Raw genomic sequence first — 24,198 nt, 5'->3', positions numbered from 1 at the left:
ATGTCCTTTTGTTTGTTATTAAAAATATGTATAAATTCTTGAAGCCCTCGCTTTTAGTTCAAATGAAACACGTTTATTTATTTTATAATTTAAATTCACACTTATGTTGAGAAATTGTCAAAACAGTCAAAAACAATTTCACCACACATTAGGTGGAATTCGGAACTCAACTGATTCTCAACTTTTAAGGTGACCAGTCTATCGAAAAGGTATCGCCACTCTTTTGTTGTCTTTTTGCTTGTCCTTTGGCAAATGCTAAACAAACTGTTTTTTGCCAGGAACTAACGATTAAAATGAGTGAGATTAGGGGCGAGGATAACCTGGAGAGGCTGCGCAACTATATCCTGCGTCCGGAACTGTCACTCCACGATCCAATGCCGGATGTTTTGCCGCGTCAATTCGATGCTATGCGCCTGTTGCATGTTCCCCGCTGCCCCGGGAGCACCAAACTTATTCCACGCCGGGATCAGAGCGGCCAGATACAGGAGTTCGAGGAGGTAGACCTGGAGGAGGTGGGCGCCAATGCCAACAACTCGATGTCCATGCAGCGGGAGCCGGGACTGCTGGAGGAGGCGACGCGGGGCTCCCATTCCAACTTTCCGTTCTGGCCGGGCGGATTTGACGAGCAGCGGCAGCAGATTGCCGCCCTGGACGTGGACAACTTTCAGTTCGGGGACAAGCTGCTGACGGTGCCGCCAGGCTTCTCATCGGGCCATGACTTCTCGCAGTCGCAGTCTGTGTCGCTGCCGTCCGTGGTGGCCGATCCCAGCAACGTGGACTTGCTGGAGAACCTGGAGCAGGACCTGGACGTTCAGGAGTGGATGAAACTCACGCGCACGGGTGATGAAACAAACACCTCTGGCAACACTCAGAGTCCCAGCCAGCGTAAACAGGCATTTTCCTCGGAGGAGTTCAAAGACGTGGACGATCAGATCATGAAGGCAGATCTCAAACCAGTGCTCAACATCTCCACCACCACGAAGAGCTTCAAGAGCGACTGGGCCGAGATGGTGGACATCAGCCACCCGATCAAGGACTTCAAGGAGCAGATACCCTGCCCGGCCATGGAGTTCCCCTTCGAGCTGGACGTCTTCCAGAAGCAGGCCATCCTCAAGCTGGAGCAGCGTCAGTACGTCTTTGTGGCGGCCCACACCTCTGCCGGAAAGACCGTGGTGGCGGAATACGCCATCGCCTTGTCCAAGCGAGACCTCACCCGCACGATATACACGTCGCCGATCAAGGCGCTGTCCAACCAGAAGTACCGCGACTTCCGCAAGACCTTCAAGGACGTGGGTCTGATCACGGGGGATCTCCAGATAGAGCCCACCGCCTCCTGTTTGATCATGACCACCGAGATCCTGCGCTCCATGCTGTACTGCGGCAGCGAAGTCACCCGCGATCTGGAGTGGGTGATCTTCGACGAGGTACACTACATCAACAACCCCGAGAGAGGCCACGTCTGGGAGGAGGTGATCATCCTCCTGCCAGATCATGTCAATATCATAATGCTGAGCGCAACTGTGCCGAACACCATGGAATTGGCGGACTGGGTTGGGAGCACCAAGAAGAGGAAGGTGTATGTGATCAGTACGCTAAAGAGACCAGTGCCACTGACGCACTTCCTCTACACTGGTGCCGGGGGCAAGAGCCGGGACGACATTTTCCTGCTGGTAGACGCCCAGGGCAAATACCTGCAGGCCAACTACGAGAGGGCCGTGGAGCGCAAGAAGGAGATGCAGGGCAAAGCCAAGGGCGGCGGCGGCGGTCCCAAGAACTACGTGAATGCCAAGCAGGAGCAGTACACCTGGATCGGACTAATTGACTTTCTGCGGCGCAACAACAAGATGCCCGTGGTAGCCTTTACCCTGTCCCGGAATCGGTGCGACTCCAATGTGGCCGCTCTGCAGTCGGTGGATCTCAACACGGAAAAGGAGAAGGGTGCAGTGCAGAAGTTCTTCCTGCAGTGCCTAGCGAAGCTGAAGCCCCCGGATCGCACTATTCCACAGGTGCTCGTGCTCAAGGACGCCTTGGAGCGGGGCATTGGAGTGCACCACAGCGGCATCCTGCCCATTCTCAAAGAGATCGTTGAGATGCTTTTCCAGAATGGACTGGTGAAGCTGCTCTTCGCCACCGAGACCTTTGCCATGGGCGTCAACATGCCCGCTCGCACGGTAGTCTTCGATTCCTGCAAGAAGTTCGACGGTCTTGAGATGCGAAATCTAAAGCCGGGGGAGTACATTCAAATGGCCGGGAGGGCAGGAAGGCGAGGGCATGACGAGACGGGCACGGTGATCCTGCTGTGCAAGGGCAATGTGCCGCCGTCGATGGAGTTGCGGCCGATGATCCTCGGCCTGCCCGAGAAGCTGCAGTCGCAGTTCATCCTGCGCTATGCGGTGATCCTCACCTGCCTGCGCATCGAGAGCATCAAAGTGGAGGACATCATGCAGTTCAGCTTCAAGGAGTTCAACCAGAAGCTGCAGTTGCCCACGCAGCAGAAGCAGCTGCGCCTGGCAGAGGACAAGTTCGCCATGCTGCCAACGCTCGGCGAGCACCTGCAGCCGCTGGTCAACTTCTACGACAAGGCCGTGGAGTACTGGAAGGAGAAGCACCGCATCATGGTGGGTTCTCATTTGGGCACAACCTCATTCCTCGCCTGTTCCTAACTTGTCTGTTCCTTCCAGAAATTCATTGTAACCCAGGCCAAGATCCAGAAGGAGCTAAAGGTGGGCCGCGTCATCGTCATCACCCAGGGCAAGCACTACAACAAACTGGCCGTTTTACTCAATGCCAAATCCGTCCCAGGCAAGGATACCGTCTATAAGGTGCTGGTGCTGGACCACCAGTTCAAGGCAAAGGAGAGCGACAGCCTCCAGCGGGGCGAGCTCTACTACAAAATACTCTCTCTGACGCCCCAGAACAAAACGTTTCAGCCAGAGGGCATTGGAGGGCACACTGTGCTGGACATCAAGGCCATGGACATCATCAGCATCACCAAGAACTCGTTGAAAGTCGACGCAGATGTGATTATCCGGAACTGGGAGCAGCGGCAGTTAGAACGCTTCAAGGACACGCCGCCCGGTGGAACCGTGGTCAAAGCTGTGACCGAGCTGCACCAGCTGAACGAGAGTTACACTGCCAGTCCGGAGAACATCAAGTACGTAAACCTGTCCAAGGAGATCAACGTAAACGCGGACAGCGAGGTGGCCATGCTCAACTACGTGGATCACCTGCTCCGCCAGGTGGGCGACTTGCTGCCGCATACCAACATTGCCGGCTTCGAGCAGGAGTTCGCCAAGGTCTACGAGCGGCGCATGCTGGAGATCCACATCGAGGAGCTGCGCTTCAAGAACTCCGCCAAGAACCTCACCCTCTATCCGGACTACTGCAACAAGCTGAAGGTTCTTCGGGCCCTCAAGTACATAGATGAGCTGGAAGAGGTGACCCTTAAAGGCAAGGTGGCCTGTGAGATGGGTCAGAACGAGCTGCTGATCACGGAGCTCATTCTGTGCAACATGTTTAATGATCTCGAGCCGGCTGAGATCGCCGCCCTGCTTTCTGGCCTCGTCTTCCAGGCAAAGATCCAAGGTGAACCGGTCATACCAGAGCCGCTGAAGAAGTGCGTGGCGGCATTTGAGCAGATCAACGACACAATTCTGGCCGAGGAGCAGCGCTTCCAGGCTGCCATCGAGACTGAAAATCGTCTCAATTTCGGCCTGCTCGAGGTGGTCTACGAATGGGCCAGAAACAAGGTGGGAAAGTCCTTATTTAAATTAAAATTTATGGCCCATTACTGTCTACTTAACCTTCTCCGCAGCCATTTGCTGAGATTATGAAGCTCACCGAGGTGCAAGAGGGCATCATTGTGCGATGCATTCAGCAGCTGGACGAAACGCTGCGGGACGTGAAAACGGCCGCCATACGAATCGGCAATCCTGGACTGCAGTCCAAGATGGAGGAGGCGTCGGCGGCCATCAAGCGCGACATTGTGTTCACCGCCTCCCTGTACACGGAAATGTAGTCCGAGGCGCTGGCCCAGCCATCGTTACCGAGAGAGGAAAGACAGGACAGAAATGTGATTTCTTACATCTATACATTATGCACGTGTCAATTACAATTCCAAAGGATACTTATAAAAAAATGTAAAAATATTTATGCGCAACGCGACGCGGGGAGGCGGATGTGGTCTGGCGATAGTGAAGGAGCGGCGCCGCGCTGGGAAGCAATATTATCGCGACTCTGGCTTGAATTTCGGCGGCACCATCATGCCGGTCATATGCTTCTGTTTCTTGGCCTTCTTGGACTTGCCGGCGCCCGACTGGAAGTCATGCCAACTGTTCACGCGGCTCTGGCGCGACTCCTCAAAGTTCTGCTGCCACTCGCGGTCCGCCTTGACCCGCTCCTCCTCCTCGATCTCCGTCTCGCGCTTCCGCTTGCGCTCCTCCTGGTCGCGCTGGTCGAGCTTTTGCCGCCGGCGCTCCATGTCGGCGAACAGCTTCATGACCATCACGTAGATGGCGTGCTTGTACTTGGTGGGATCGTCCTCGGGTATTGGCTCAGTGGGCCGACCCTCTTTTTTGAGCTTTTTTCGCTTTTCTGCAATCTGGAAAGCATAACAAAAATTTAATGTAAAATAATTGTTTATAAGTAAAAAATCTTAACAGTTCGATTTTTATTTGAGCCAATGGATGCCACTAATCTATCTAGCCTTACACAAAATTAATCTATTTTTATACATTTGTAGAGCGAGACCCTATAAAGAAAATATATTTTTGATCACCATCTGTCTTATGTTACTGTTTCACAAAAGTATTTTTGTAACCTTATGTTTATCATTTATCATTAATTCCCATTACACGTTTGTATTAGATAATCGTTTGATATGCTTTAATGAATTTTTGAATTGTCTTAAAACGGTCGATTATATCATGAAACTTGATTAACTAATCAATTCTTCCTTTCTTGTTCAATATGAACAGACAAAGTAAAAAATGGATACGAAAGGCTATTACTTCAATTTGACAACCGAAATAGAATGTAGATCTAGGAACCTCCCACAGAGATTTACATCCTTCCACTGGATTGCTATACTGAGCTTCCCGACAAGGCGCTCCGCATCGGCGGACTATATGTCATTTAGGATTTAGGACTCACCATTTGATCCGTTCGCCCCTTGGCCTCCTCGTACACCTCCAGACACCTCTTGCGCGTGAGTTCGTTTTCCAGGATCTTCCAGGAACGCGACACAATATCGAATGCCATTTGAGCGCGCTCCTGGTTGTCGGGATTTTTATCTGGATGGACGAGGATCGACAAGGTGCGGTAGCGCTTTTTAATGTCCGCCACCTCGACCTCGGGCTCGATTTGGAGCACCTCAAACGGATTGAGATTGAAGTACGTTGAACCTGGACGAAGTAAACGATCAATTTGTTGAGAAGGAGTTAAAACTGAATCACGTTTTTCAATTTCTTTCACCTGCAATATAGGCACAAAATCGTTTACTCAAGTGTAAATAATAATAATAGTTTAGTTTAGTTAGAGCGGCTCCAAATGGGAGGAGCCAGACTCGGATTCAGTCTCAGTCTGAAACGGAGCCTGCGGTTTCGCCCGCCACACTTACTTCTGTGTAGAAGTCCTCGAAAGTCTCCCGGGAAGTGCCCGGCTGGTCTCTGGCGGATGAGGAGGACATGCTGCGACAATGGCAACGCTTTTGCGTTTTCTTTTCCCCACCAACAATTTTTTGATAAAAATGCAAGGTCTGTACCAGTGCAGTGTTGGAAGGTGCCGTTGTTGGGTCAAAAGTGTGACCGTGGCAGATTTTTTGTGAAACACCAAATCGCTTAATCTCAAGTGACTCCTTTCCTTTTTCTTTTCCTTTTCTTATAAGTAACAGTATTTTTAAAAGGTGAATTTAATGATATTTTAGTTTATACAATTTTAAAATTCGACACAATATTTAAGATGTTCAATAAAGCAATTGATTTATTAACTTCTATTAAGAGGATACACCAAAACGCTAAATCTCTATTGACTCCAACTAAAGTCGTTGCCACAATATGCATTTTCTAAAAAGTAACAGTATTTCTAACAGGTGTGTTAAATTCAAGACAATTTGGGTATTCCTGAAAGTATATCTAAAAGGTGCGTTAAATGGTTTTTTTTATTTTTAAATTTTAACACATTCAGGACAATATTCCATTAAAATAAAACAAATATTTTAATAAAAAAATTTCGGTTGTATTAAATAAATTTTTGCTTTATAGCAATTTATAAACATTTTATGAGAAAAGAAGTTATAAATAAACCTTTGCATATTTTCCTTAGCTTATTAAGCTAAGATAAATTATTTCCTATTAAAGTTTACATTAATAAAATTTAACTTTAGTCAAAATAAAATCTCGACAAAAATAAACATTTTTAAATCTTGTTTATGAGAATTAAACTTATAAATTGTAATTGGATTACCTGTGTGTAATTTCGCGAAACCCCCTGCTTTCTACCTCTAGTGTTGGAAAATGCAGTAGGGACCTGCACATGTTATTCTTATCAAACAGTTATCGAACAGCCGCCTTATTTTACGTTATCAAACTCTTGAGGAAAAGAAACTAATGCTCCATCAATTGCAGCGTTTGGGATTGTTTGTAAGTTTTCGGATCCCGAAAACACAGTGCTCCCCCAGTTTCAGTTCAAAACGAAGGATGAGCAGCACTCAGAACGTTTGTGGCTCGGACACGGACATAGTGTGGATGGATCTGGAGATGACCGGGTTGGACATAGAAAAGGACAAAATCCTGGAGGTGGCTTGTCTCATCACGGACAAGGACTTGAACTTGAAGTCCGAGGGACCCTGCTTTGCCATCAAACATCCGCAGGAGGTGTACGACAACATGAACGAGTGGTGCACGAAGCACCACTACGAGTCTGGGCTGGTGGATCGCTGCAGGAGCTCGGATGTGATGCCAGAACAGGCCTCCGATCTGCTGCTGTCCTATCTCGAGAGCAACATCCCCAGGCGGGTCTGCCCCCTCGCCGGCAACTCTGTCTACATGGATCGACTGTTCATTAGGAGATTTATGCCATCCGTGGATGAGTATTTGCATTACCGAATCATCGACGTGTCCACCATCAAGGAGTTGGCCAGGCGGTGGCGTCCCGACCTGGAGAAGGCTGCTCCCAAGAAGACATTCGCCCATCGCAGCCTGGATGATATTCTCGAGAGCATCAGCGAGCTCAGGTATTACAAAGCAAACTTCATTAAGTAAATTGAGTCCCGATCTTATGACTTGTGAAAGGACTGCTATCTTTAGTCCGTTTTCTACCAATTTATCTTAAAGACTCTAGGACAAACACCACAAATTCGTTAATGTAGGTAAATGGTCAAACTTATTTTAAGCCAAATTAGCAGATATCTAAAATAACTACTAGAAGTGCTATATTGACTTCTGAGTACTTAAGAATAAAGTGTATACTAAGTATTCTATTCACTATAAAACACAGTGAGAAAACAATGAACACTCATTGTTCTAAGTTGGCTTCGTTAGAGCATTTTCAATAAAAACATCCTTACGCTTCACAGTCCCACTAAACTGCTGGTAAAATGAGCACGGACATAGTTTTGATGGACATGGACACCACGGGTGGTGATCTTGAAGAGGATTTTATACTCAGCTTTGCCTGTTTTATCACAAACAAGGAGGCCAACACTAAGTTCGTCTGTCCATATTTCGCCATCAATCATCATCAGGATTTTAGGTATATGGAAACAAATGATTATTTGCTTTAACTCGAATATCAGGTGCTGATCTATCTTAAGAATAATGTAGCAAGGAAAGCCTGTCCCGTAGTTGGTCAATTTATTCACACGTTCACATGGACTTCACTATAAAGTGCATGTCTTCTGTGAATGACTATTTGAACAACAAATTTGGGCCGTTGAAAGAGCTTTATTGTCCAGACGCATCTCAGAGGATGTGGGACGACCTCCTGCACAGCATAAATGAGCTCAATTTTAGCTTACAGGCAATAAGAAAGCATTGATTTCGATCAAAATCACATAAGCTAACATTTAAAGATATATTTTGTGTACTTGTCCAGACTCTGCTTAGAAAATAAAGAGTGGTCACATTTCATTTTGGGCTTATATTATTGGTAAATGCGTTTTGTAAAAAAAAGTTATACAGTATTGTTTAGTGAATTGTGCGTATATGTACGGAGAAACAGAGCTCTATCATAAGAAATAAGAATACGATAGCAATAAAGAATTCAATGCTAGTAGACGCCGTTGATGTTATTGTGGGCGGCTGGGTAATGATTTGGCTCCTGCCTCCTCCGCGAGGATCTGTGATTGGAATTGGCGCTGTCGCTGCCCGTCACCTTTTCGGCTTCCATGCGTCCGGATAGAAAGCTTGCCACGCGTTCCTATGGTGTATATATATTTTGTATAACCTTCCAGTTTAATTGAATCGATAATGATATGCTCACCAGGTAGGTGTTAGTCAGTCCTTGCAGACTGCCATAGAACGCCAGCATGCGCTTGAAGAGAGATTCCGCTTCCTCCTTGGACATGGTCTTCACCTTGTCCAGCCGGGATATCGTGATTATGCGGCTGTTGATGTATACGATTTGGTGGGCCACCTCTGTGGTCGTGTGCGCCAGGTTTCTGTCAGGATTAGGTGCGATTAATTTTCAAATGAGTATGAACTTATTGTGCTCTGAACCAACCTGGGTATGTTGGCTGCCAAGTGGGCACTGAAATTCACCAGATGCACCACTCGTCTGGCCGATTCACGGGTGAGGAGCACTATCAACTGCTCCAGAGTGGCGGGTCTGGCCTGATTCTCGGGCTCATCCGCACTTAGATAAATCCACAGTTCCTTGGCCTTCTGAACGGCCTGCTTGGGATCGGTGGCAATCTGTGAAGGCAATTTGATTTATCACTTTATATTATATTCATTTGTGTTGAAAACCATATATTTTATCTGCTGTGGTTAGTGTTTGCTTTTGAGTTTTGTTGCTTTATGGTCAACCAAATTAGAAGTAGTCTATATTATCTAAATTTGATAATAGCTATTAAAAAAAATTTTATATACGTTTAACAAATTTTATCTGTACTTGCTTTTAAATTTTCGATTTTTAGAAATTAGAAAAAAGTAATGATTTATCTTAGGTTTCATTATATTATTAACCAATAAAAATGGTTGATTTAATGTACATATGTAACATATGACTCTTCAGCTAACAAGATTGTTTGCATCAAAAAGATGTTTATTTATAGAAATTTGAAGATCTATAGATTAGAGCTCGAATTCTTTAGTTTAGTATATAGTAAAGCTTGTACAAAATGAAAGGCTTAAAACTAATAGGTATGAGTGTTGTGAGTAGTTCTTGTCAATTTGGAAGTTATACTGACCAGCTCGGCGGCATAGAAGAGCACATGGATGGCCTCCTTGCTCTGTTTCTTCAGGGCCCGCGCCTCTGCGATGGTTCTTTGGGTGAGGCGGCGCTTCAGCTTGCGGGAGAATCGTTGACCGTGATGGATCGCCTTGAGGGCGCCCCGTTCGTCCGGTACCGTATCGTTATCATCCTCCTGCGGAGCTGCAAAGCGGATATTCGGCATAAGTGAGTGCGCCCATCTCCATGCGAATTTGATTTTTCTGTTTTTTGTATGGCCGCGAGAGCGGATCTCGACGGATCCCGGCCAGGCCTTATCGCGACTTTCTCTATCCGCGGATTCAAATGAATTCGCAGCTCCCAGTGATAACCTCGCCGACGACGTCGCCATTTAAAAATAAACTATGAGATGATTGCACCTTAGGACCAATCGAATTGCCTGGAGGATGACTTTCAAAACTGTTTGCTTTTGTTTAATTCCGATTTTTTGAACGTTTTAAATGTTTAGTTTAAATATAAGCGTGCTTTTAGTAAAATAAATAAGATTTCTTTTTCTTAATTAGTATTTTAGAGGTATTTTTTTCTTAAGTTTTCTAGTTTGCAGCTAAAATTTATGACTATGCTCTTTTAGCTCTTACTAAACATCATTGAATTGTCAAACAAAAATGTTAATTTTAAAAGAATAAAAATGTAGTTTATCATACTAACTTTTTTGGCCAAACATTCGTGTTAACTGCAGTGGAATCGACGATGTATGACCATCCAGGGTCGAAAGCAATTTTTTAACTACAATAATTTTGAATAATTTAAAATATATGTAAATGTTGAAAGTTCCAAAATAATATTACTACAGCTTAAAACTAACACTTTTTTTTTCGAGAAATGTGGTCCCATAGTTTAGTTTTGGTTTCAAAAATTTGGAACCACCCTAATCTCCTTTTTTTTAATGGTAACACCTGGAACTCACCATCGGTCTGATCCTGATCCGTGCTGATGGGCACCAGATACTTGTCCACGAACTTGTCGCCGGCTGTGAAGGCGCCATCAATTCGATCGGCGGCGTAGGTGGTCAGCGGGCTCTCCAGCACCGCAGTCCCGATCTGCTTGACGGAGTCGGCCCGCTTCAGGACCGGACGCACCAGATGGTCCGACATGTACTCCTTGGTGTTCCAGTACATCTTCAAGCAGAGGATGATGCCCTTTTGTCAGCGAATGGGGGACAGTGGCCGGGGTCGTCTACTTACCATTTCGGGCGGCAGGTAGACCAGCGGTATGCGCTGCTCCAGGATGTCCAGGCTCTTGCACATCACATTGTCCAGGCGGCGAATGGAGGGTTCGAAGAGCTTAACAGCCGGCTGGACGGTGTCGTAGGCCGCGGAGATGGTGGCCTCGGCGGTCTCAAAGTACCACGAGAAGAGCCTATTGTTGTTCTTGACCCTGTCGTAGATGGTCTCCACTCGCTTCACGCTGGATTCCACCAGGGGAATGGAGCCGATGCGATCGATGGCCTCCAGATGGAGTCCACTGCCGCTGGTTGCAGTTGCTAGGTGGTATTCAATTGGATCGAAAAGTTAGTGGAATAACCTTCCCAGGCAGCGCGTGTCACTAACCCATTTGTGTGGATTTACTGGGGATTCGGAATTTGAATCGCTGTATGAACTGTTGCTGGCACCGGCTCAATTGATACTGGCAGGCCTCCGATCCGGCTGCTTCCATATAGACTTGGTCGCCGAATCGGGCGGTCTGATCATGCTCGGCACCGAAGCTGACCTTTGCCATCTGATAAGGCGTGGATGGAGCACCCTGCACCTAGACGCTTCGCCGTACTTATCAGTAGACACGCCATCCGTACTTGTATGGGGCTCCAAAGTTCAAGACGGACTATATAAGCAGCTTAGGAACTCCGAGCATGTGAATCACATTGCTGGCCTATCTGGCCGGAGATCATAATCGCACCACCAATCACCCGATTAGCTGCGCCACTTGCGAAAATCGGTGTGCCAATTTGGAACAAGTGACGAAAAGGTCCAAACTGCAGTCGGGTGATTAATTGCGGGGGCGTTTGTGCTTGGGTCGATGTTCTCGTTTCTGCTGTTCCAGACGATGTTAACCCTCCATTGCCAGAGAGGTCTTCGGTAACTTTCAAAGTCAAATTGGGAAGTGAAACCATCAAAACTATTTTGTTTTAGGACAATTTAGGACATACATGTCTTCTATAGCAAAACCTTTCAGCTCTATTTTAATTATATAACTAAAAAGTTATTTTTAAACATTGTAATTTTGCCATAAAGATTAAATTAAAATTTTCCATCGACATTATCCCAACAACAAAGTTGTTATGAAATATACCTAATTTTGAAACTTCCCCAAAAATAAAGTGTAACTCAATTACATCAGCTTGATTAATAATTAATATAATCTTTTGATAGGGTTAATCTTTTACAGCTCTTTGTTGTCTGGTTTTCTGTCGTAAGATGATAGAGGGAGAATTAAAGTCTATTAATATAAACAGAAAAAATTTTTGTTGGTAAAAAACCAACTTTTACAGTAAATTACATTTAAAACCAGAAGGAACACTATAGTGGTCTAAGTTTACTTATTTAATTTATTATTAAATTTTAAAATAATAACCCCCCAGAAAAGAACCGGGCTTAGATTTCGAATCAACGTTACAATCTTAGAGCGAGTAGCACCCCGGGCCTTCGTATTTTCAAACATTAAAAAAATAACATTTTTCCTAATAATTTCTAAAACAATGTTCCGAAAATGTCTGTCTTAGATTTCCGCGGCTGGTGGATTTAAGAGTGAGCGTGACCAAATTTTTCAAATAAACAACCGCTGCGTAACCTAAACATGCATTTGGCTTTTATAGTTTCCGACATTTCGGATGGACTGACATGCGGATAGACAGAGAGACGGACATGGGTAGATCGATACTAATCTAGAATATGAATACGTTAATGCTTTTATTTTACCTGCTACGCACTTTTAAGCGAATTCAATATAAGACAAACCAAAATTACAAATAATTAAAATACAAATATAAAATTACAAAAACACAATTTAATCCCATTAGCTTTTAAAACTATTTATTGTTATTAATATAAAGTTTAATAAGTGCTGTTACCAAAATTAAAAGTTAAGGAGATTAGCATAAAATTTTTTTTAAGTTAAGGTAAGAAAATTAGTGAGTGAGTTGAGGAGCGAATTTGAGGTGAAGAAAATTTACAAATTAGGGAGTCATAAATCAATCCCAGAGAGCAATTAAAATGAAAATATACTACAAATATTTGTTTAGACAAACAGAGAGCCATTCGGAAAATTGCCACCGTTTAAAAATAAAACAATCATAAATGTATTGATATATCGATTATATTCGATTAACACAAGAAGATGTTAATCAGTGTTGTAAGCTGGCGCTTCAATAGAGTTTCAGTGTTGCGAAAGTCGGCTTGGGCTATTGGTAACTTGTGTTTGTTGCGTGTTTTGCAATTGTTTAAAAGTAAAACCGCTTTTCATTGCTTAAACAAGTTAGTGGGAGACAACAAGCTATGTTAAGCTGCTAGGTCTAAAGACACTTAACACACAATGCATTATTATTTGGCCGCAATATGCCTGGCGGGCATCTTGGGCTCAGGTCAGTGATTAGATTTACAAGCCACACCCAAGGCTTCAAGTGAATCATGGGAATTGGCCACCCGAAATTCAAACTTGTCTATTTCCAGCTCTTGGCCAGTACAATCAAATACAGCACGACAACTGCATCATACCGAAGATCCTGCAGGGATCGTGGTTCTCGTGGGAGACGGGCCTGCCCACACTGACGGTGATCGACGCCACCTCGATGTCCAGCAGGGGCTACTGCATCAACTACATGCGCCACAAGGGCGACGAGTACTCGTTCGTCTTCAAGGAGCGCTCCAAGGACTGCTACCACTGCGTCCGCACCATCATCCGCACCCTGAACGTGTTCGAGAAGTTCGAGGGCCCCTGTGTGGGCATACCCGCTGGCCAGGAGCCCACCGTCGACTATGTGTGCCGCGGCGTCAAGGACGACCAGCAGCTGATCACGCTCTTCAACGAGAACTTCGTGCCCATCAACTGCCGCTCCTCGCTGGAGGGCGTCTGGCACTTCACCTACCAGGTGAGTTTGGCTGAAGAACAAGCTTGTGTGTTTTTATTATTTTAATGCTTATGTTGTTAGAGCTCTCTCTAATATACATATGCTTATCAAAAATTCATTTTTGAAAAACAAGAACCGGAACCCTCTGCTGCAAAATATATATCATTTTTTTCTCCACCTTACCCTACCCCAAATTATCCACATCTTGGGCATATAATGTTTCTTGTAACAAAAACCTTATCGGTTAACCATAATTTAAATATTTAAAAATCATTTAATGCGTAAAAATCAGATAAGTAAAACAAATCCAAGATAAATCCTTTGTAATTTACTAGACTCATTGGATTAAAACCATAAAATCAATTAATGTATAATTGACCAAGTTTCAATTTTGTATATTTATAGAACCGTTTCCGCTTCACTGGAGTGTGCGACAAGCCAGACGCTCGCATTCAGTCCTGCCAAACAGCGGGCACCCAGTTCCTCATCCAGAACCAGAAGTTTAACGTCACCTACCAGCAGTGCGAGGGCATGGAGGGCACGTTTACCGGTACCGTGGAGTTCAGCTGCCTGGGAGATTGGTTTGTGGGCAAGAACCACTACTTTGCCGTGGCCAATACAAAGGAGTCGCGCAAGGACGAGAAGTACCGATGCTTCCTTAAGAATCGTGACGACGATCTGTACGTGGGCGTTTCCATTACGGCCGAGTGCAACACTCTGAAAACGCCAGAAACCTCGCCCGAGCGTCTCAAGCTAACGCCCGTAAAGGCCGAGTTCGTGGAGCCAGGCTGCACGCTGCCCCAGAACTTCAGCGGCGAGTGGGTGAACACGGCCAACATCGACGCCGATGTCTCGATCAGTGAGACGCACATCAACGAGACCTACTATCCGGACAAGGCCCGCTACCGTAAGACGATCTATGTGTGCCGGGAGCGTCGTGGTAACCGTGTCATGATGGCGCGCCTCACCGTGGATGGTTGCCAGAAGGATTACGTGTGCTTTGACTTTATGCCCCGTCACCACAACATCATTCGCTACCGCAAGGGATTGGCCGTGATCAAGGACGATTTCAGCACGGTCTGCTCGTGGGTTCAGTTTCCCAATTCCGAGGCCTGGAAATATGACCTCTTTCTGGCCCGCAATCCTGTGCCCGTTAGGTGTCCCGTTGCGGGTAAATTTAACTTTACGCAGAGAGGGGAGCATCCTTTCAGAACGAGGTTAGTTTTGGAGCACTACATATACTTACAATAAAATCTCATGTCTTACACCATCCATTTCAGAATTCTTGGTGGTGTCACTCTGAGTCCCCGTCCCGATATCCATTGTAAGCAAAACATCTCGGATTTGTCGGTGTGCGATACTGATCAAAAGGAACTGGCGGTGGATGAAAACTACTGCCTGTCCGTGGATCACTTGGGTCGACCTGTTGATATCTACAGTGATCCGGATTACCGCATGAAGTGCATTGGCTTCTGGAAGGAGAATCTGAAGTCCTACCTGATTACCTATGATGATTTGGATCCCCTGTCCAAGTACCGCTGCTGGGTCTATCAACGCGCCGACCTTAACCGCGTCCTCATGTCGCAGGCTGTCGGTGCCTTCTGCAAGCTGGAGCAAGACGTGACATCGTGGAACCACTCGGAGGGCGCTGCGGTGGCCATCGATGCCGTGGAGTACGAGCGAGAACGCGACGACTGTCCCATGTTCTTCGACGACGGATTAAACCCGTGGAAGCCATCAGACGCCTCCAACATTGTCTTCGACTGGGACTTTTACCGAGCAGGAGCAGCGACACTCGATTTAAAACTGACTGGAGTCATTGTCACGGCTTTCGCGCTAATCAGGAGCTTAGTGGCCCACTAAGGTCGAAGTATTTTTTTAATGATTCCATCCAACGAAATTTACAAATTAACACCAATATATAGTGACTTTTAGGATTAATTGTGTGCCTTAGATTGTGAATTTTTAAATGTATTAAGCAAATTTTATTAGCCCATAAGTTGATCAAGCTTTTTTTAGCAACAACCATTCCGTCCCAAACGAATCTCAAATACTTAGAGCAGCTAAATAAATCGCACACTTATTTTGAACAATAAAATTTAAAAAACAAACAAGCAGTTTTATTGTGCATCTAAAGAATTCAAAAAAACAAAATATTCATTGAATCTATTTCTCTTAAAAAAACTGAAATATACCTTTTTGTACTGTTTAATGTAAAGGGATTTAAATTATATGCCGGACTAATATTTCGACCGACACTGTATATCGATAACAGCGACAAATCGAAGACAGCTGGCAACTCTATGTCCAGTGTTGTTAAGTTTCTAAGTCAAATCGGCCAAAACGTCTCACGGAGCAATAGAAATTGTATTTTGAGCTGAAAATTCTCAATTTCTACACATCCCAAAATGTCCCTCTCGCTGGTTCTGCGTGGCGCTCTACGTTGCAATGGTAAGGACCTCCGGGCTGGTCAATTACACGATTGTAAGCCGCAAACAGGCATTATTATATAACCGAGCCGTTTGTTGGTATCCGCTTTTAGCCGCAAATCTCGTCAAGTCGGCCCGCATCACGCCCCTGAAGAGCTACTCCACTTTGGTGGCCAATGCCCAGCGCCGGGCGGTGGTCCAGCCCCTGGCTCTGGCCAAGATTGCTGCAGTAAGTGCTTGGAAATGGTAATCCATAGTTAACGCTAATCCTCGCCTGCTTTGACAGCCCGTTGTACGCCGTGAGATCTCCGCGAGTGCTCCGCGCATGGCCTCCGCCGAATCGAGTCACACTCTGCTGTGGACCGTGGAGCGCGTTGTGTCCGCCGGCCTGCTGGCTATCATCCCAGCCGCCTTCATCGCCCCATCCCAGGTATTGGACGCCCTACTAGCCGTCTCCGTCGTCATCCACACCCACTGGTAAGAAATCTACCTTTAGGGGTACCGCCTTCCATTCCGATGTCATGTTTGAAACGTTTCTTACTTTATTCCCAAAAATCAAGACGAAACTTATATATCTTTCACGGCTTAAACTAAGTTATAAAGAGAAAATGTATGACTTTCAAAAAACGCAATAATATAAATATCTTATTTTTGAAAATTTAAACGATAGATGTTAATACTTAAAGCAGTTTAATGTTTTCGACCGATCTGTTGAAACGATTTCGAGATATTCAGAATTTATTATGAGCTCGCCTCTTATTTCCTAGAGCTTTGATTTTAAGTTTCTAAAAATTTTCTAAGAATTACAAGTTCGGATCAGACAAAAGAATTTTTTTTTAACCGTACTCTTGCTCTATTTAAAATATATAAAAAAAGTAATTATTGATGTTTCTTTTACTCCAACTTATAGGGGCGTTGAGGCCATGGTGGTGGACTACATGCGGCCATCTGTCGTGGGCAATGTCCTGCCCAAAGTGGCCCACATTGCGCTGATCGTCATCTCGGTGGCCACACTGGGCGGTCTTTTCTACTTCATCCAGAACGACGTGGGTCTGGCAAACGGCATCAAACGCTTTTGGGCCATCAAGGGCAAGGATGCCGAGAAGAAGGCTTAGAAGTCGAGAGCAACCTGTTGACGAACCACGAAACACCAGTTATTTATTCATAGTTTCGCGATAAGCAGTAAATAAACCATTGTAAAAAGTAACAAATGCACATTGTTCGTTTGTAGAAAATTGTGTATTCAACAAGAAAGTCAGCACTAAAATAGTTGGGTAACAGGAACCACCTTTGTTACGTATGCTAATCTACTGTAAGCAATAAAATTGGGCTATTGTCCGGGCTTGGTCATGACTTGGCCTGCACATTGTTTGTGTAGAATAACTGGAGAGCATCCCATTGTTTGGTGTGCAGCAGAATGTGTGGCCGACACTGACGCATGTGGTCCACCGCCTGGTCCGGAGTCCAGCCGTTCTTCTGCAAAGAAACAAGGTCATGAGCTTTTGGAAGATTTGAAGATTAAGATTAACACACCATCATAAGGTAGCAGCCCACCAAGGTGGCACTGCGCGTCCTGCCCGCCTTGCAGTGCACATAGACGGAGCCCACGTTATCCGGCAATCGGGAGGAGCTCAGACCGCCAATCCTCTGCTGGAGGGGCAGGAACTTGTTCATGAACTCTACGCCGCGGAAGAGCTTCTCCTGGTTGGGCGACTCGAAGATATCCGTAGTGGCCAGCTGCAGGAACTCGATGCCCAGCTTGTTCCACTTCTCCGTGTTGTTGGAGAAGGCGGTCAGCTCATAGTCCTCGTTCATCGACACCACCGCCTTCATGTTCTCCTTCGCAATCAGCTGGGGATGCAAACAAGGTCTTATCTGGATGCCTATTGTAGATCCCAGCTACTTACGTCATTGGCTTGGCTGCGGAAGGGCAGGGCTCCCAGTATTACATGCTCGTCGATGCGATCGTACCAGTTCCTGGCCGAGGCCTTCTCCATCAGGACATTGTACAGCAGGGTGGGGTAGAAGGACACGCGTGCGAACATGGCGGCCTGGAATCACAGGGTCAGGGGACAGGTGAGTATTTCGGTCGAGGGCTCAAACGCAACAGCTGTAACTTTCACCAGCGCTGGCGGTCGAGCTTAAATAGTGATTCGATGTGCGACTGACTCGAACGAAACGCGGCTTGGAACTGGTTTCGATCTGGGTTTTGGGCTTGGGTGTCTGGCACTGGCATGCAGTTTGCTACTTACACTCATCTCCATGCCGGCTGCTCACTGGCTGACTGGCGGTATCGATCGAGACAAAAGTGAGTGATTCACGGACCCAGACCTTCCTCGTATTCTAATTAGTTCAGCTCGGAATTATCACCTCCAATCGCACGTCAACAGCTTCACTCCCAATTCGATTCACTTCTGTTAAATCTGCGCGTTCCTTTGCATAACGAAACAACAGACGGAAAATGCATGGACGTAGCTGGGGGCCTCTGGAAACCAATGGTTCCAAAAAGGGGATCTCTTTAAACCCAGGTGGCTGGGAAACAAGTGCTTAGGCTTATATTTTCGTTGTAAACGAATTATATACATATGTAAGACATAATTAAAAAATCAAATAAACCTTTTCGAAAGTAAATTCATAAATTTCAGGTACACTTTTTTATAACTATTTTGGATTTTGAAACGAATTTTCTCAGTAAATATTTTGGTTATAAAAAAATTAACAAATATTTTAACATCTATAATTGGGTCGACAATAATTTCTCATTAATAATAATACTATGAAAGCTCAACTTTGTGAACACTGAATTGTTTGGAAAGTAATTTGCAAATTTATAATTGGATATTTCGTAAGTTAACTAACACTCGCTATGTTTCCTTGTTAACAATCTGGAATTAAAAATAAAGTTATTCAAGCGGTAGTTTCCTGCAATTTCCTATTAGTTATAAACACATTTTTTCCAGTTCTGTAATAATTTCCTTTTCCCCTCGCAAAGTTTTTCTCGCCCCGCCCTTGGACACTACTGTATTCGGCGCAGCGTTTTGCAGCACTGGCTATATAAACCTCGGCCCGTTCGCAGCACTATAAACATTGCAACAAAAAAGATTAAAAAAGAATCTTACGTGTGAATAATTAAGAAAAGAGAGCCAAGTCATTTAAACCACCAAGCGCAGCTGGCTAAAATGAGCCAGCGATAAGCCGAACGAGCGCACCGAGAAAAGCAATCGATCTTTCCGCTGGCGCAGCGTCGCGAGCAAGAAGTAAATAACACAACACGTCAGAAGTGGAAAGGCAGCAAGTGGACGAGGCACTTGAGAAGATCGAATTTATTGGTGTAAAACCATCAGCTCAGAGCTCCATTCCCCGCCCCCGACCACGTAGATAGGCGACGATGATGGCCAAAAGTTGGATATGCCTGCTGGCGCTACTCCTCGCCTGGCAGCTGCGGGCGGAGGAGCTCCAGGGGCCCAACACAGACGCCACTGGCAGCAGTACGGGCACCGGAACGGGTACGGGTACGGGTCTAGGCACTGGGACCGCCACGCCCACCCATCCCAATGAGCCTTCTACCCAGGCGGAGGCCGAGGAGGTGACCACGGCCGAGTCGGAGGCACGGGCTCCGACCGAGAGCAACGAACGCAAAGCGGCAAAGCCCAAGGAATCCACGGAGTTTTCTCCCCGCACCAAGGTCATGCCGGCTGCCCTGCTCGAACGCCTCTGGAACGACAGCCTGATGAGGCAGCAAAAGCTAAAGGCCGAGATCGAGCGGATCGAAGCTAAGCGCCAGCCCACTGAGGTGTTGGAACCAACCCCAGAGCAGATAGAAGGTAAGTGGGCATATACATACACTTCCAAAACTATTTCTGATCCTGTGCTTTCAGCTCAAACCATGTACGACAACGCCATGGACATGCTGGCCAAACCGCGCACGGACAAGAGGGTCGCCTTTACCCTGCTCAAAAAGGCCGCCGCCTTTAATCACCTCAAGGCACGGGCTGAACTGGCCTGGGCCGTCCTACTGGGCCACTGGATGGACTTTGATTTCAACCATGCCGCAGACGAGTTCGAGAGCCTGGTCAACGAAGGTGTCCCAGAGGCGCACATGGGCCTGGGATTCCTCTACTCGGCGGGGGTGGGTGGCAAGAACGTAAGCCAGCCGCTGGCCCTAATTCACTACACGCTGGCCGCCCTGGGCGACAACACCCTGGCCCAGATGGCCATGGGCTATCGTTATCTGTACGGCATCAATGTGCCCATCAGCTGTGAGAAGGCACTAATTCAGTACAAGCGAGTGGCCAAGAAGGTTGCCTCCAAAATAACCTTCGCCAATGGTCCGGTTGTGCATCGGGTGCGACTGTTGGACGAACTGGAGAACCCCGGCAGCCACGAGACGGAGATTGTGGACTATTACCAGCTACTGGCCGACAAGGGCGACGTCCAGTCGCAGGTGGGATTGGGTCAGCTATACTACCAGGGCGGAAAGGCCACCCAGCAGGATCACCAGAAGGCCTTGGAGTACTTCACCCAGGCAGCTAATGCAGGCAATGCAATCGGATTCGCTTTTCTGGGCAAACTTTATCTGGAGGGAAGCGAGCAAATCAAGGCAGATAATGATACTGCATTTAAGGTGGGCACGACATTGATAACAGTAATTTATGTCCTATGTGCTAATTTTTGTATTGTATTTTGCTGCTTAGTATTTCTCAAAGGCCTCTGAGATGGGCGATCCAGTGGGTCAGAGCGGACTGGGCCTAATGTACCTGAAGGGTCTGGGCGTGCCCAAGGACCCCATCAAGGCCTTATCCTATTTCACACAGGCTGCCGATCAAGGATGGGTGGATGGACAACTTCAGCTGGGCAACATGTATTTCAGTGAGTTAAAGATACAGCTAGCTGATTTTTTTTTTAGTTTTGATAAGATAAAAGTTTCTTCCAAACGGCAATATAAATTTATAATAACTTTATTTTTCTTTAGCTGGAAATGGCGTAAAAACAGACTACAAGCTCGCTCTGAAGTATTTCAACTTGGCCACCCAGTCAGGCCACGTTTTAGCTTACTATAACCTGGGAGTGATGAATGCCTATGGCATGGGAATGCTACGTTCATGCCCAGCAGCGGTTGAAGTAAGTCTATTACTTGTAACCACCTGAAATGATAATCAGTTTTTAACTGGTTTAATACTCGTTACTTCCAGTTTTTCAAGACCGTCTCAGAACGTGGTCGCTGGAGCAGCCGACTGATGCACGCCTATAGCGATTACAAGAAGAACCGCATCGACGAGGCTTACATGCAATACTCCCTGATGGCCGAAGTGGGCTACGAGGTGGCCCAAAGTAACGCTGCCTTTTTACTTGACCGCGAGGAAGTGCATGTGTTCAACGATCGGCACGAGGATCTGATTCGCGCATTCTATTACTGGAAACGGGCAGCCGGTCAGGGCTACTCGGCGGCCCAAGTCAAGCTGGGCGACTACTATTATTACGGCTGGGGTACCTCCACGGACTTTGAGACAGCAGCCGCTCTTTACAGGTTGGTTGCAGATCAATTGATAGGCAGACCAATATAGACTAATACAAATCCCATAGGAAAGCATCGGAACAGCAGTACAATGCACAGGCCATGTTCAATCTGGGCTACATGCACGAGCAGGGACTGGGCATGAAGAAGGACTGGCATTTGGCCAAAAGACTGTATGATCTGGCTGCCGAGACCAACTCGGACGCCAAGGTGCCAGTGGCCATTGCCCTCTTCAAGCTGCAAATGCTGGCCAAGATTGAATCAATTAAGGAGGTAGGTGGAAATACTCTGGATGGACCGTGGAATATATTTTAACGCTATTCCCCTCCAGTCACCTTACAGGTTCATCTTCTACATGGATGAAAATATAGCTGCCAATTGGGATTTGTACATGATTACCGTTTTGACTCTTCTGTTGGGCATCATTATGTACATGAGGCGACCATTCCAGCAGCCGGATCAGCCGGCCCAGCAGCCTGCTGCAGATGACATTGCTGCAGCGCCGGTCAATCTGGCGCCGGTGGGAGCGGAGGCAGCAGCTGTAGCCGGAGTTCTTGACGGCGAGGCCGCCGTGAGAGCCACACCCGCCGCCACCGCAGTTGCTCCTCAAGCTCCTTCTGCTGCCACGTCCCATTCTGCGGAAACCTCCACGACGACTGCGTCGAATGCCGATGCAGCGTCGCCAGGCGACAGTAGCTCAACATCAGCGGCGCCGGATGGCGTCCACTCACTCGATCCCACTGATTAGTTTTAGTGAATTGGTTAATCATCCCTATAGGTTAATTAGTGTGCGTGTAAATATTTATCATCTAATTTCGCCCGATTTAATATTTTTTATTAATTCTAAAATCGACTTTTTTAGATATTTAAAAAATATCGTACTCAGAATGTGAATGTTGTACTGATAAACCAATGAATCGATCGACATTTGATATATGTTTTTGTTTATTTTCAAAGAGATTATTCGGGGTTAAATTGCAGGCCAAAAAACAAAATTGTACAAATCATCAGTACGTTCGTAAATGGAATTAACATTGATGGCCCACGGAACATTCCTTTAAATCCGAATTAGTCTTCAGCATATAATTGATTGATAAACCGATGTATGTTAAATTTCCATGGTTTATTTTAATGGGAGCGGACAATGTGGAGTTAAACTGCAAATTTCTAGCCTAAGCGTAGTAGTTAAGATTAGCCTTCTTCTTCGCCTGCACTTCCATGATGGCGTCCATGAAGTCCTCGTGCGTCACCGAGGTGGCGGAGCGGCGCAGGGCGATCATGCCGGCCTCAACACACACGGCCTTGCACTGGGCACCGTTGAAGTCGTCTGTCGATCGGGAAAGCTCCTCGAAGTTCACGTCATTGCTCACGTTCATTTTACGCGAATGGATTTGCATAATGCGGGCACGCGCCTCCTCGTTGGGATGTGGGAACTCAATCTTACGATCCAGACGACCAGAACGCAGCAGAGCGGGATCCAGAATATCCACACGATTGGTGGCCGCAATAACCTTGATGTCTGCGGTGGAGCTGAAGCCGTCCAGCTGGTTGAGGAGCTCCAGCATGGTGCGTTGCACCTCACGATCGCCGGCCTTCTCTGAATCGAAACGCTTGGTGCCAATGGCGTCCAGTTCGTCGATAAAGATAATAGCGGGCGCCTTTTCCTTGGCCAGGGCGAAGGCATCGCGCACCAGCTTGGCGCCATCGCCAATGAACATCTGCACCAGCTGCGGACCGGCCAGCTTCAAGAAGGTGGACTTGGTCTGGGCGGCGCAGGCACGAGCCAGCAAAGTTTTGCCAGTTCCAGGGGGACCGTACAAGAGAACGCCTAATAGTTGCAAGGATTTAGATGGTAAAAAACATTCCTTTTAAATGAGAGTAAGGACACTACCTTTGGGCGGGTGAATGCCAAGGTTTTTGAACTTCTCCTTGTGCGTCATCGGCAGCACCACTGCCTCAATAAGCTCCTGGATCTGCTTGTCCAGGCCACCAATGTCGGAGTACTGTTCTGTGGGTCGCTCGTCCACCTCCATGGCCTTCACTCGGGCGTCGTACTCAGCGGGCAGGGTCTCCAGGATCAAGTACGAGTCCTTGTTGACGCCGACCAGGTCACCTGGCTTCAGTTTCTCGGCATCCACCAGGCCGATGACGGGCAGGAAATAGGCCTGACGCGTGGATGTTTTGATGACGGCGCACTTGCCCTTGCGCTGGTTGTCCAGCACGGTGACAGAGCCGTCGTCCTCCTCCTCCTGCGGATCCACATCCAGGAGCTCTATCACATTGGACACCAGGTAGGGCAGCGTCTTGTTAACCTAAACAGGGGGGAGGCGATTGGGTTGCGGATAAGGCCTGTTGCCGGTGGAGGTGTCTCACAGTGATCTTACCTTGATCTTCTCGGTGTTGTCCTTGATCTTCTCGTTCTGCGCCTGGATCTCGTGCGTGATGCGCATCACCTCGCTCTTCATGATCTTGATCTCGTTGTCCATCAGGCGAGTCCTGCTCACAATCTCATCGGTGGACATACGCATCACCTCCTCGCCCAGCGACTCCTCGCCATCCTCCCAAATGGATTTGTCCTCCAGAGTCTGAGCCATGTCTAGTTAGCTGGTTGCCTGCTCTCGGTAATTGTAACTCTTTGTTTAAATGCAATAATAGCCGATCTTTTTTGGCAAACACTCTGTCGATGACTTGTAAATTTCTTGTTTTTTCAGCGGCAAGTTGGCAACACTGCCCCGCACGGGCCA

General features: G+C 46.7%; 9 protein-coding genes across 14 annotated transcripts; 5 read left to right on the top strand and 4 right to left on the bottom strand.

Annotated features, from left to right (window-relative positions):
- The first annotated feature begins 87 nt into the window (after positions 1 to 87).
- LOC128252081 (SKI2 subunit of superkiller complex protein) lies at positions 88 to 4,086 on the top strand. 2 transcript variants are annotated; one of them, XM_052979626.1, is made up of 4 exons: positions 88 to 209; positions 279 to 2,618; positions 2,682 to 3,749; positions 3,815 to 4,086. In XM_052979626.1, exons 2-4 carry the CDS (start codon positions 294 to 296, stop codon positions 4,016 to 4,018), a joined length of 3,597 nt encoding a protein of 1,198 aa, XP_052835586.1. In that variant the 5' UTR covers positions 88 to 209; positions 279 to 293; the 3' UTR covers positions 4,019 to 4,086. The 2 variants fall into 2 exon arrangements, with proteins under 2 accessions (XP_052835586.1, XP_052835499.1); XM_052979539.1 differs by lacking the exon at positions 88 to 209 and having other exon boundaries at positions 217 to 2,618.
- Positions 4,072 to 5,811, bottom strand: LOC128252350 (dnaJ homolog subfamily C member 8). 2 transcript variants are annotated; one of them, XM_052980046.1, is made up of 3 exons: positions 5,618 to 5,811; positions 5,152 to 5,472; positions 4,072 to 4,600 (listed from the first exon to the last, which is right to left on the bottom strand). In XM_052980046.1, exons 1-3 carry the CDS (start codon positions 5,684 to 5,686, stop codon positions 4,226 to 4,228), a joined length of 765 nt encoding a protein of 254 aa, XP_052836006.1. In that variant the 5' UTR covers positions 5,687 to 5,811; the 3' UTR covers positions 4,072 to 4,225. The 2 variants fall into 2 exon arrangements, with proteins under 2 accessions (XP_052836006.1, XP_052836092.1); XM_052980132.1 differs by having other exon boundaries at positions 5,152 to 5,402.
- Positions 5,812 to 6,531: 720 nt separating this feature from the next.
- Positions 6,532 to 8,271, top strand: LOC128252475 (probable oligoribonuclease). Its single transcript, XM_052980261.1, has one exon. It carries the CDS (start codon positions 6,606 to 6,608, stop codon positions 7,257 to 7,259), a length of 654 nt encoding a protein of 217 aa, XP_052836221.1. The 5' UTR covers positions 6,532 to 6,605; the 3' UTR covers positions 7,260 to 8,271.
- On the bottom strand, positions 8,122 to 11,181 carry LOC128252191 (lipid storage droplets surface-binding protein 1). 3 transcript variants are annotated; one of them, XM_052979751.1, is made up of 8 exons: positions 10,998 to 11,157; positions 10,632 to 10,930; positions 10,355 to 10,565; positions 10,096 to 10,173; positions 9,407 to 9,591; positions 8,719 to 8,909; positions 8,479 to 8,656; positions 8,122 to 8,415 (listed from the first exon to the last, which is right to left on the bottom strand). In XM_052979751.1, exons 1-8 carry the CDS (start codon positions 11,101 to 11,103, stop codon positions 8,266 to 8,268), a joined length of 1,398 nt encoding a protein of 465 aa, XP_052835711.1. In that variant the 5' UTR covers positions 11,104 to 11,157; the 3' UTR covers positions 8,122 to 8,265. The 3 variants fall into 3 exon arrangements, with proteins under 3 accessions (XP_052835711.1, XP_052835797.1, XP_052835883.1); XM_052979837.1 differs by lacking the exon at positions 10,096 to 10,173; XM_052979923.1 differs by lacking the exons at positions 8,122 to 8,415; positions 8,479 to 8,656; positions 8,719 to 8,909; positions 9,407 to 9,591 and adding an exon at positions 9,628 to 9,846 and having other exon boundaries at positions 10,998 to 11,181.
- A 1,628-nt stretch (positions 11,182 to 12,809) lies between these two features.
- Positions 12,810 to 15,615, top strand: LOC128265632 (uncharacterized). The gene is made up of 4 exons (XM_053001815.1): positions 12,810 to 13,024; positions 13,113 to 13,531; positions 13,916 to 14,727; positions 14,791 to 15,615. The coding sequence occupies exons 1-4, from the start codon at positions 12,976 to 12,978 to the stop codon at positions 15,371 to 15,373; spliced, it is 1,863 nt and encodes a 620-aa protein (XP_052857775.1). The 5' UTR covers positions 12,810 to 12,975; the 3' UTR covers positions 15,374 to 15,615.
- Positions 15,616 to 15,800: 185 nt separating this feature from the next.
- Positions 15,801 to 17,154, top strand: LOC128251639 (succinate dehydrogenase [ubiquinone] cytochrome b small subunit, mitochondrial). Its single transcript, XM_052978710.1, has 4 exons — positions 15,801 to 15,961; positions 16,053 to 16,168; positions 16,226 to 16,416; positions 16,850 to 17,154. Exons 1-4 carry the CDS (start codon positions 15,919 to 15,921, stop codon positions 17,052 to 17,054), a joined length of 555 nt encoding a protein of 184 aa, XP_052834670.1. The 5' UTR covers positions 15,801 to 15,918; the 3' UTR covers positions 17,055 to 17,154.
- A 2-nt stretch (positions 17,155 to 17,156) lies between these two features.
- Positions 17,157 to 18,389, bottom strand: LOC128251638 (phosphatidylglycerophosphatase and protein-tyrosine phosphatase 1). 2 transcript variants are annotated; one of them, XM_052978708.1, is made up of 4 exons: positions 18,192 to 18,389; positions 17,847 to 17,990; positions 17,473 to 17,790; positions 17,157 to 17,415 (listed from the first exon to the last, which is right to left on the bottom strand). In XM_052978708.1, the coding sequence occupies exons 1-4, from the start codon at positions 18,201 to 18,203 to the stop codon at positions 17,287 to 17,289; spliced, it is 603 nt and encodes a 200-aa protein (XP_052834668.1). In that variant the 5' UTR covers positions 18,204 to 18,389; the 3' UTR covers positions 17,157 to 17,286. The 2 variants fall into 2 exon arrangements, with proteins under 2 accessions (XP_052834668.1, XP_052834669.1); XM_052978709.1 differs by lacking the exon at positions 18,192 to 18,389 and adding an exon at positions 18,063 to 18,113.
- Positions 18,390 to 18,916: 527 nt separating this feature from the next.
- LOC128251633 (protein sel-1 homolog 1) lies at positions 18,917 to 22,388 on the top strand. The gene is made up of 7 exons (XM_052978699.1): positions 18,917 to 19,763; positions 19,818 to 20,563; positions 20,634 to 20,808; positions 20,912 to 21,060; positions 21,132 to 21,466; positions 21,523 to 21,727; positions 21,786 to 22,388. The coding sequence occupies exons 1-7, from the start codon at positions 19,328 to 19,330 to the stop codon at positions 22,200 to 22,202; spliced, it is 2,463 nt and encodes an 820-aa protein (XP_052834659.1). The 5' UTR covers positions 18,917 to 19,327; the 3' UTR covers positions 22,203 to 22,388.
- A 174-nt stretch (positions 22,389 to 22,562) lies between these two features.
- On the bottom strand, positions 22,563 to 24,193 carry LOC128251635 (26S proteasome regulatory subunit 6A-B). The gene is made up of 3 exons (XM_052978701.1): positions 23,839 to 24,193; positions 23,346 to 23,766; positions 22,563 to 23,282 (listed from the first exon to the last, which is right to left on the bottom strand). Exons 1-3 carry the CDS (start codon positions 24,046 to 24,048, stop codon positions 22,627 to 22,629), a joined length of 1,287 nt encoding a protein of 428 aa, XP_052834661.1. The 5' UTR covers positions 24,049 to 24,193; the 3' UTR covers positions 22,563 to 22,626.
- Between the last annotated feature and the right edge of the window lie 5 nt (positions 24,194 to 24,198).

Source organism: Drosophila gunungcola, chromosome 3R (genome assembly GCF_025200985.1).
Source record: "Drosophila gunungcola strain Sukarami chromosome 3R, Dgunungcola_SK_2, whole genome shotgun sequence".
Classification (NCBI taxonomy): domain Eukaryota; kingdom Metazoa; phylum Arthropoda; class Insecta; order Diptera; family Drosophilidae; genus Drosophila; species Drosophila gunungcola.
Note: the sequence above shows the minus strand (reverse complement) of the source record. Positions and strands in the feature narration are given on the sequence as shown.